The 11,198-nt window shown below is 40.0% G+C and overlaps 1 protein-coding gene across 1 annotated transcript; it reads left to right on the top strand.

Moving 5' to 3' along the window:
- Window positions 1–1,327: 1,327 nt before the first annotated feature.
- LOC132965592 (NADH dehydrogenase [ubiquinone] iron-sulfur protein 3, mitochondrial-like) lies at window positions 1,328–4,094 on the top strand. The gene is made up of 5 exons (XM_061033745.1): window positions 1,328–1,462; window positions 2,012–2,161; window positions 2,329–2,452; window positions 3,107–3,228; window positions 3,798–4,094. Exons 1-5 carry the CDS (start codon window positions 1,433–1,435, stop codon window positions 3,963–3,965), a joined length of 594 nt encoding a protein of 197 aa, XP_060889728.1. The 5' UTR covers window positions 1,328–1,432; the 3' UTR covers window positions 3,966–4,094.
- Window positions 4,095–11,198: the final 7,104 nt, after the last annotated feature.

The following is an 11,198-nucleotide window of genomic DNA, read 5'->3' as shown; positions in this document are numbered from 1 at the left end:
TTCAATCTTCCATATTTAATCTTCCTATTTAAGACTAGTAATGTTTAGTTAGATCCTGGTTGTATATATTCACATTCTTAGTTTTAGTGCTTATTTACTTTGTATTTAATATTATATTGTGTTTAGATTTGCTAACATTGTGTTTTTTACTCATATTGTGTGTTTGGATAACCTGCTGCTGTAACGCCACAATTTCCCAGTTTGGGATCAATAAAGTAATTCTATTATATTTTATTTCAAGTAGTAGATTTATAGATAGATACCACAAAACTTCTATTTACTTCACTCTATGAAAACAAAGCTCAAACAAAACTTGTGCACAGCCCAAGATGGGAAAGACTATGAAATTGTAAATGTATACCAGAAAGATTAACTTAATGTGTATAAATTTAGGATGTCAATTAAAAAAAAAAACAGTAAATCATTTAGTTGATCTTGTTTTGTAGGACAGCATGCAAACCTGCCTCATGGCCTGTATACATACAGTATACGGCCCCCCGTTTTTCTTTTTAAGATTTATTTTTGTGCCTTTATTGTAGAGATAGGATAGTGGATAGAGTCTGAAATCAGGGAAAGAAGTCATTTAAGGATACCTTTCCGATAGAAAAGGACAGCTGTCATTAAAAGTAACACATGAACACCAAGATTCCTTCAAGTGTTTGTGTCGCCATGTCGGCTTGTCCCCCCCAACGCTGTAAACCTAGGGGAAACACTGCATAATGAGTATTATGTTGTCTTACTTGGACAGATGATTTAGTAGTAAATCTGTTTTTTTGTGTCTTGCTGCTTTTTCTCCTTATTTTTAATTCCTCAAACAAACTATTTTGACACTTTATATTTTGGGGCCTCTAATTGAGACCTGCCTTCATATGTCAAAACATACGGCAACAGAATAGAAGAAAAAGAATTTATACTTTATTGATCCCGCGAGGGGAAATTCATTTTTTACACTCTGTCTAGTAAACATGCTACACAAACATAGGCTGAAATACACACACATGCACAAATAGGATCCTATGGACATGCACTAATGGAGAGGTCTCAGAGTGAGGGGGCTGCCCACAGCGGGCTGGACTTGGTCCGTGCCGGGACTTGAACCGGCGCCCCTCCGATTCCCAACCCAAGTCCCTACAGACTGAGCTACTGCCGCCCACAACATTTAGGCTAGTCAAAGAGACTGGGCCTTAAATGGGGAGGGGCTTTAAAAAAAAAAAGAAGTATGGTAGAGAAATAAATAGATAGCAGTGTTTCCTCTTTTTTAACAATTAGGGGTGGTGGCCTGGTCCCCGGCGGGGGATTGAATGAATGTGAGTTTTGTGTGATTAGAGCTGTCGTTGTTGAATTGTCCTCTTTTCTTTATGCAGCCACCGTCAGGCCCAAGGATGCCGTCACTCACAACCAGCTGACAGCGTTTGGGGAGTATGTGTCCGAAATGATGCCCAAATACATCCAGCAGGTTCAGGTCAGTTCATCTGCTTCTTTATGAACATTATATACTAGAGTGCTTTTCACATAATATGCAGCCCTGCAAATTTCAATGTGTTGCAATATTTGTCTTTATACTCATGTTACGTGTAGTTTAGCAGAATCACAACATCAACAAAAGAGCAGAGAAGAACATACTGGAGAACAGGAAACTTAATGCAGCTGTTCAATTACGTGCACAGAGATCGCACCGGTCATGTGCATACAGTCTGTGATTGTGCACGGATTGCAGGGAATAAACGTCACACCCTCCCACTCTCTCTTCGGATTTTTTTTATGCCGTTTATTTTTTAGAGAAAGAACAGTGGCTAGGGTCATATATATCGTGGGAAAGGAGCCACACGGCCGCCAGCTTTGAGGGCTATAGCCTCAGTACATGGGGCGCGCAACCAACCACTAGGCTACAGGCGCCCCTAAGAACTCAGAGATTTTATCATGCTGTGTTCTAACATCAGTTCACTCAAACTTCATGCAGAACAAATTGAGACCACTTGAGCTAAATGCATTTACTCATTTGGATGTGTAGGTGACCTGTTATAATGAGCTGGAGGTGATGATCCATCCTGATGGCGTTGTCCCTGTGCTGACCTTCCTGAGGGACCACACCAACGCCCAGTTCAGGAACATGATCGACCTGACGGCTGTCGACATCCCCTCACGGCAGAACCGCTTTGAGGTAGCTGTCAAACCACGGACACACAGACAGAGACTGATTCGGCTTTTATTCTTTCTACACTTTTTTTTACTTTTCTTCTAACAATATTTCTGTGCCTGTTCTGGTTCTCTTAAGATACATTTAAGTTGTCTGAATGTTGTTGATAATGTGTCTTTGTTGCTTCACAGATTGTGTACAACCTGCTGTCGCTGCGCTACAACTCCCGTATCCGTGTTAAGACGTACACAGATGAGTTAACCCCTGTGGACTCTGCTGTGCCGGTCCACATGGCTGCAAACTGGTACGAGAGGGAGCTGAGTCAGAACCTGCAGGCCCAGTCTGAAGAGTCAGCATTTATTTATTTGAATCCCACGTCAGTCTTTCTCAGTGGGGACTAAAAAAAGGGGGGGAAAAAACCTGGGTTCAAATGACTGACAACTAGAAGAAGTTTTGGATTTGTTTCAGTAGATTGTTTCATCCTGCAGCCATGAAACAGTCTGTGATGGCTGCAAAATAATGTTCAGGGGAAATGAGACAACTTCAACTCAGTCAAGTTTGTATGTATTGCACGTTTAAGACAGCGTCTGCTGGCGCACTCACACTAGGCCCAGTTGTCCCGTACCGTGCTAAAGCCAATCGCTTCGTCCAAAGCATGCCAGGGGAAGTGTATCGTGCACTAGTCAAATGAACTGGACTTTAGGGGTGAAGCATGTGAGTGCGCCCTAAGAGGCAGAACCAGACTCATGATGGACAGCCGTCTGCTGAGATTGTGTTGGGATAGAGGGAGATGCAGGAAGAAGAGAAGGATAGAGACAAACAACAAAGAATACGATCTATTTATAGCTACAATGTCAGTTGATCAGTGCACCTTTTAAATTTGTTATAAAAAAACTGAATTCCTCTTTAGCGAGTCAAATAGATTAGCTGGAGTAATTGTGTGATTTTGGCGTTTCTGTGTGTTTTGCCAGGTGTGGGACATGTTCGGTGTGTTCTTCGCCAACCACCCAGACCTGAGGCGTATTCTGACCGACTACGGCTTCGAGGGTCATCCCTTCAGGAAGGACTTTCCTCTCTCGGGATACGTGGAGGTGAGTGCTGACAACAACACGTCCTGCTGCAACAGTGCAGCTTGGTCTGTTTTAATCTGCCTCATCGGTGAATTAATCATTTTGTTTCCTTCCAAAAATAAATGCAGTAGTATTGGCATGGTGTCAGTGAGACTGGCAGGATGGAAGCTGTGCCCAGACGTTTAGTCTCAACCTCTGCTGGAGCCTGTGTTTGTGTTTTTTTATTCAATTATTTATAGAGCTCATGGTAATGAAGTCAGGGCTCCCACCGGCCCTGAACACATCCTCTATAGTTCCTGCCAAGAAAGGATAATTTATCCTCAAAGTACTTTCAGTAGTACTTTAAGTGCATCTATTTCCTTGAAGGAATAAATAATTAAATTAGCCTCTTAGATCTGGTTTTAAAAATGTATCATCTGGTCAGGATCTCATAAAAGAAAAAGCTCCTTGTGGATTATTTCTTGTTACATTTTTGAGTTTTTTTTTAGTCTTTGGGATGCATCAATGATAACCTCAAAAACCCTCAAACTGCTTTGAAGAGATGTAAACATGCATTCATATTGACAACTGACGCGTGTCTCCCTCCTCAGGTGCGCTATGATGACGAGGTGAAGCGCGTGGTGGCTGAGCCCGTGGAGCTGTCGCAGGAGTTCAGGAAGTTTGACCTGAACACGCCCTGGGAGGTTTTCCCGGCGCACAGGGAGCCCAAAGACGCCCCGCCCAAACTGGAGGCTGGAGAGGCTCCTGAGAAGAAATGACGTCCCTCATGATTCATCCCCACGTTCTGTCTGTCCGAGTCATTTTGGGATCCCCCGCCCCCCAACTGAACAAAGCCACCTGAATATTTATGTAAATAAAACTAAGAATAAAACAATCCTGAAAAGAGATTTTTTTGTGGTGCTGTAAGTTATCTGGTCAACTGTGTGTGTACACCTGAACTTTACCCCTCTAAATGTGACTCCACATTTCATCCCTTACCCTTACAACCTTCTAAAATCAGCTGCTGATATTTCAGCATCCTCTTTTCTGGTTTCAGCATTTCAGTGTGTCTCCTTGCTGCCTGGATTTCCTCCTGATTAGGCCCAGTCGTCATGGTTTATTTTGCCTTTGTCAGATAGGAAAGATGAAGAGAGACAGGAAAAGTTGGGAGGAGAGAGTGGTGGGCGACATGCAGCAAAAGGCTGACAACCGTCGCTGTGAAGAGGACTACAGCCTCCATACGTGGGGCGTGCGACTATCGGCTCCCCGTCATCGTTTATTTTGACAAAGATTTTCTAAACTTCAGGCTAAGAAAGCTTAAAGAAAAATAGACCTAATAAAAAGAGGACAAGGGGGTGTTCAGAATTTTTGGCCATTTATTTGATCAACTGAATCATTCGATCGTTTGCTAAATTGACTGAATTATGAATCATCATTTCAATAATTACTAAGAGTCTTTAAGACCTATAAAAACTTTCTCTGTAAAGCGTACATTTGTGACACATGCTGGATAATGTCACTGAAACAGCTGAAGAGAGCACACTTGCTGTTCCCAACCCACTTTTGCCATCACTATGGACACACAAGCAGGTGTACCTATGTAATATACTGTAGGTTAATTAATCAATCCTATAGGGGTGAACTGTTGCCTGTATTATTTATATCTTATAGTCACTGTTGAATATTTATAAACTAAACACAAATTACCAACTCATTCAATAAATTGATCAATCTAAAATCAACTAAAAGAAAGTGGTCATGATAGAAAGATAATTCAACATCTTGTGTTCAACTCCTACAAAGTGAAGTTTTCCCGCGCCGCGAGCCGCGAGCCGCCTCCCCTCCTCCTCCCCCTCCCCTTCGCGTGAGCTATGTGAGCTGCAGACAGACAGCAGGGAGATGAGGAGCGGCCTTTCAGGTAAGCAAACTTGATGTTTCTTTTCAGAGTTTATCAGGTTTTTATGCCATGTGGTTCATCCAGTCATGTTATGACAGTGAACTCAAAAAAATGTGAAACTGATAATTTTCTGTGAAGTTGGTGAAGATAAATTGATATTTATCCACAAAGCTAACTAACGTTAGCTAACGTGCAACTCGCTAGCTAACGTTAGCTAGCGAGTTGCACTCTGGCTAAGTAAGCTGGGTAGAAAACAAGCTTTAGCAAGTTGTTCTGGTGATGGATAGTCTTATTAAACATCAGAATAACTGAACTGCAGCAAGCCACCATCAAGACTGTCATTTCAAGGTAATATTAGCAGGGTTGCCAACTTTCAGGAATTGCTTGGTGTGAGATTAGTTAGGGAGTGGTAGGATGGACACTGAAACATGATATTAAACGGTCACCTGGGCTAAATGATTAAAGACAGTAGTATTGATAAGCTCTGACATTACTGGTTCTTTTATCTGTACTTTTTTAATGTTTTGGTGTCATTTCTCTGTGTCAGAGCTGACAGCTCAGACACAGAGAGGAGCTCCTCATACTCTTTACTGTAAGTACAATAAACCTTCAGGAGAAAAATGCCAGTGCTTTATCAATACACCTGTTCAACGAGCATAAACATGTAAATATGTAGAAAGTGATATTTCAATCTGCTCTGTCCCCAGTCATTTAACTGTTTAGCTTATTGTGCCAGTATCTTAAAATCTGACAAATACTGACTGATGTCTGTGTTCTAAATTCTTTCTAAACTTCACTCAGTATTTTGATGTTAGGAATATGATTTATTATATACAGTGGGTCCGGAAAGTATTCAGACCCCTTTACATTTTTCACTCTGTTTCATTGCAGCCATTTGCTAAAATCAAAAAAGTTCATTGTATTTCTCATTAATGTACACTCAGCACCCCATCTTGACAGAAAAAAAACAGAAATGTAGAAATATTTGCTAATTTATTAAAAAAGAAAAACTGAAATATCACATGGTCATAAGTATTCAGACCCTTTGCTGTGACACTCATATTTAACTCACATGCTGTTCATTTCTTCTGATCCTCCTTGAGATGGTTCTGCTCCTTCATTGGAGTCCAGCTGTGTTTAATTAAACTGATTGGACTTGATTAGGAAAGGCACACACCTGTCTATATAAGACCTTACAGCTCACAGTGCATGTCAGAGCAAATGAGAATCATGAGGTCGAAGGAACTGCCCAGGTGTGAAAAACTTGTTGCATCATTCCCAAGAAGACTCATGGCTGTACTAGCTCAGAAGGGTGCTTCTACTCAATACTGAGCAAAGGGTCTGAATACTTATGACCATGTGATATTTCAGTTTTTCTTTTTTAATAAATTTGCAAAAATTTCTACATTTCTGTTTTTTTTCTGTCAAGATGGGGTGCTGAGTGTACATTAATGAGAAATAAAATGAACTTTTTTGATTTTAGCAAATGGCTGCAATGAAACAGAGTGAAAAATGTAAAGGGGTCTGAATACTTTCCGGACCCACTGTATATAGATATATTCTTGTGTGCATAATAAAATAACGAGTGTGTGTGAGAGAAGGGTATATACCTTGAGCTACACACTGAGGATCACAACAGGTTTCCTCCAGGTAAATCCACTGCATTTGCTACTTAAGAGATTTGATTATGAGGGTAAAAAGCCTGCATTAGTTTGTGACTAAGCTATCAATATAAAATGTATATCCTGGTATAAAGGAAACTAATAAATGTATGTTAGCTTAACTGGGTGGCTCACATATGTTAATTATACATGAAATATTCTGTCAAACAGATGATATGGCTGGCAATGAAGCGATAATGGAGAGATCTGTGAGGAGAAGACGAGTCCGTCCTCAACAGGATGCCGAACAACACATTAAACTGAAAACTGACAAGGCTGGTCTCACAGAGCATTTTATCAACCCATACAAAGGTAAGTTCTTACATTTTGCAAGTAGTGTTTGTGTCAGTTGTACACAGCCTATTAATAATAATAATGTTGAATTACACTATGTAAATTCAAAATTCATCATTGCTTCCTATGCGTATCTCATTTACACAAGGCTACTTTGTACTGGCAGTGTGGATTGGCTATTAACATTTTAAAGCTGGGTTAGACAACTTTTTAGAGCCATTTTGGTTATATTTAGTGAAAGTCTTTTACCTTGCAAAACATGGGAGTTGCTAGTCTACCACCGCCTCAATTAATTAGTTAGATTAGTTTAAGCCCAGTTCAGACCAAAGATTTGCGACGAGACGAAACGAAACCGTTTTAGAACGTTGCAGGTAAACGTTGCAGCAGTGTGAACTGGCCCGTTTCGTCTCGAATCAAACCGGCTGATGTTGTCGCCTGTGACTCAACTTGTCAAGTCTCCAGCAGCTGATTTTAGAATGTAAGTCATAGCCAATCAGCTCGTAGCAAAGTCTGCTGGTTGAAATGGCAGTTTGGGATGGAGGCTCAATGAGAGAGAGAGAGAGGGTTGAGCGAGTATACACTTAATAGGGAGAGGGAGCGCAGTAATCGAGAACAAAGCAGTGAATCAGGGAAATAAAACGATATTTAGATATTTTAGTTTCATCACTACTAGAAATGTAGCTGTAGCAAGTATCTCTTTGTCCTCATTTATATTTTATGATGCTACAAATTCTATACAGTTATGAAAAAAGCCTGAAAAGTCAGAAGTTTCATATACACAGCAACATAAACTTGCCTTTAGCTGACATTAATAATTAACGTGTATTTCTCTCGGTTTAACAGCATTAGCAAGTGATGGTGGCAGCACTGGCAAGCAAACACAAAAATATGTAATTTTAAAAAACACCAAAGTTAACCACTCACAAAGCTAACATTAGTAGCAAACTAACGTTGATAGCTTATGCAGCTGAGCTTAACATGTTTGCTAACTTGACGGACCTATCTGGGTGCGTTTTCAGCTTCCTGATAAAATTTGATGTGGTCGATCCAGCGCCCTTTATGTTCATATTACAGACGTTGTATTCGGTGATTATTTTGTTTAGGCTTTGCGTGAAGTTATTAAAGCCAGGCGATATGACAAATGGTAATAAAACTGCAGCAGCAGCAGCAGCAGGTGATGTGCTCACCATGGTGTCACCTGTGGAGCGTGGCCGCTCGCGCACCAGAGGGAATGACATTCTGCTTGTGATGTTAATGCACCAAAAAGTACAAAAATAAAAAGATTGTGCACAAGTCCCAAATCTCAAGTCTGAGTCGAGTCTCAAGTCTTTGGGGGGCGAGTCCAAGTCAAGTCTCAAGTCACATTTGTGTGCAACTTAAAGTTATACTCTGTAAGATTTTCATCTATTTAATTGCCTTTTAAGTTACTATCTATCAAAGAGTGAGTTAAAACAATGGTGATTGATCATATGACCCACTAATGAAAGCACTTCTACTTGCCTTTTTGCCAAGTTTTTCAATATCTGTGTCTGTGGCGACAGTCCCGGGCTAGATGTAATAGGCCGCCATGTTAGTGACGCTGCTGACAGCGGTTGGTCTGTCGGCCGAGATCGTCACTAACGGTTATGCTGCGTTCACTTGTAAACGGAAATTGGGAACTTCCAACTTCTGAGTCAGGCTTGTAGTAAGGGCAGAAGTGTAATAGGAACATGTGTGTATGGATTTAAGAGGGTAACATATAGACATAGGGGACGGACTGGAAGTAGAGAGGTGAATGTGTTTCAATAAAGTTTACAAAAGAGCAAAAAAAAAAGAAAGTCAACACATATTGACCGTGAACGTGACAGGATGGAGGGCTCTGAAAGAACAGGCTCGCCTGCAATTACATCTTACTGTCAAAGAGGCCGCTAGAAACAATGTATCTCAAATGTTATGGCGTACAAGTTTAAGTGCTACTCAAGTCCAAGTCTGAAACTCAAGTCCCCATCTCTGATAGGGTATTTTTATGTTACACTACTGTTGCACAGCTTTGCCTTAGCTTGCAAAGTATTAGGCTCCAATTTGAAAGATGGTAGACTGTGCTAGTGGATAAAAAATAGTAATTGGTGTTTTTTCTTACTTTAAAGGTCGAGGTGTGCTTGCTGTGGAGGTTTTCAACAAAGGAGATTTCGTGCTTGAATACCGTGGTAAACTTTTCAAACAGGATGGTCTTCTTACGAAGAACTACAATGACACAGAAGCAGTATTCCTGTTTGACTTCAAATGGAAAGGGGGATGTTGGTGGTAAGTTATAATAAATATGCTTTTGTTGGCAGGTGTAATACATTACAATAGTTTTAGGAAATGAGCTTTGAATGGCCTGTTAACCTAAGGATATCCCAATTTCTAACAAACCATGCAAGAGGCTCACCACCCCGGTAGTACCCTGTAAATGTATATTGCTGCAAGCTACCTCAATTGTTTGCTCAGCTTTCAAATAAAACGTGCCCTTCTTAACACTGTAGCCAAACAAAGTAGGTAACTTCTACTCTTAACATCAATATTCTTTTCCTTAAGTCTTGATGCATCTGTTGAAGACAAGTCACTGGGAAGGCTTGTGAATGATGACCACATCAAGCCTAACTGTAGGATAAAAGCTATTGATGTTGGTGGGATGCCACATCTTTGCCTGTTTGCCCTAAGAGACATCGCCCCAGGTGAAGAAATAACTTACAATTACGGGGATTCAGACTGGCCTTGGCGCAGACAGGTACAATTTGTTTAATGTTGATAATAGTTGTTTTGGTCATTTTCAGATGAAACTGATCTCATTGTGTCTTGAGATTTGACCTATATCATGATTGTTTTAATTTTTTTCCGGTTTCCTTTTCCAGCAGAAAATGGCACCTGATGTCAGCGAGCAGCTGACACCTGATGTCAGGGACAGACCTCAGGTAGGGGCCAGTTTATAAAATACTACTTAATCTCTTAGAGATTGTAAGGTATTTGTTCTCAGTGTAGTACTCAGTGGGTTTCAGAGTATGTATTATTGTCCAGTGTTTCTCTTATGACAACCCAAGTAGTAATGTACTGTAAGGACAATGATCTGTGTTTGGAATGTCTCCTAAAGTACTGACAGACTTACATACTGGTGTTTTAACATTATACACAGATGAATGTCCCCAATTAGGTATGAGTAGCTTGTGTGTGTGTGAGTTTGAACGACCCCAAAAGTAATAATATAATAATAATAATAACAATAATAATAATAATAATTATTATTATTATTGTTATTATTATTATCTTTATATATAGAGCACTCTTCTTAATCCATATGACAAAGTGCTTCATAAAGGCATCAAAATGAAATTCATAAAATCATCACGTTTTAAAAGAAAACATATAGAAAACAATTTAGTGTCTAAAACCCAATGCATATCAAGATGCATATCACATGCTGTCCATTTCTTCTGATCCTCCTTGAGATGGTTCTGCTCCTTCATTGGAGTCCAGCTGTGTTTAATTAAACTGATTGGACTTGATTAGGAAAGGCACACACCTGTCTATATAAGACCTTACAGCTCACAGTGCATGTCAGAGCAAATGAGAATCATGAGGTCGAAGGAACTGCCCAGGTGTGAAAAACTTGTTGCATCATTCCCAAGAAGACTCGTGGCTGTACTAGCTCAGAAGGGTGCTTCTACTCAATACTGAGCAAAGGGTCTGAATACTTATGACCATGTGATATTTCAGTTTTTCTTTTTTAATAAATTTGCGAAAATTTCTACATTTCTGTTTTTTTTCTGTCAAGATGGGGTGCTGAGTGTACATTAATGAGAAATAAAATGAACTTTTTTGATTTTAGCAAATGGCTGCAATGAAACAGAGTGAAAAATGTAAAGGGGTCTGAATACTTTCCGGACCCACTGTATATAGATATATTCTTGTGTGCATAATAAAATAACGAGTGTGTGTGAGAGAAGGGTAAATACCTTGAGCTACACACTGAGGATCACAACAGGTTTCCTCCAGGTAAATCCACTGCATTTGCTACTTAAGAGATTTGATTATGAGGGTAAAAAGCCTGCATTAGTTTGTGACTAAGCTATCAATATAAAATGTATATCCTGGTATAAAGGAAACTAATAAATGTATGTTAGCTTAACTGGGTGGCTCACATA

Source organism: Labrus mixtus, unplaced genomic scaffold, assembly GCF_963584025.1.
Source record: "Labrus mixtus unplaced genomic scaffold, fLabMix1.1 SCAFFOLD_104, whole genome shotgun sequence".
NCBI classification, from domain to species: domain Eukaryota; kingdom Metazoa; phylum Chordata; class Actinopteri; order Labriformes; family Labridae; genus Labrus; species Labrus mixtus.
This window is presented reverse-complemented; position numbering and strand designations above follow the sequence as displayed.

What these genes read in the sequence shown, in the direction of transcription:
- LOC132965592 (XM_061033745.1), top strand. Translation starts at nt 1,433, where the DNA reads ATGATGCCCAAATACATCCAGCAGGTTCAG. An exon ending in CACGGCAGAACCGCTTTGAG is followed by an intron (nt 2,162 to 2,328) that starts GTAGCTGTCAAA and finishes GTTGCTTCACAG; the next exon opens with ATTGTGTACAACCTGCTGTC. An exon ending in CTCTCTCGGGATACGTGGAG is followed by an intron (nt 3,229 to 3,797) that starts GTGAGTGCTGAC and finishes CTCCCTCCTCAG; the next exon opens with GTGCGCTATGATGACGAGGT.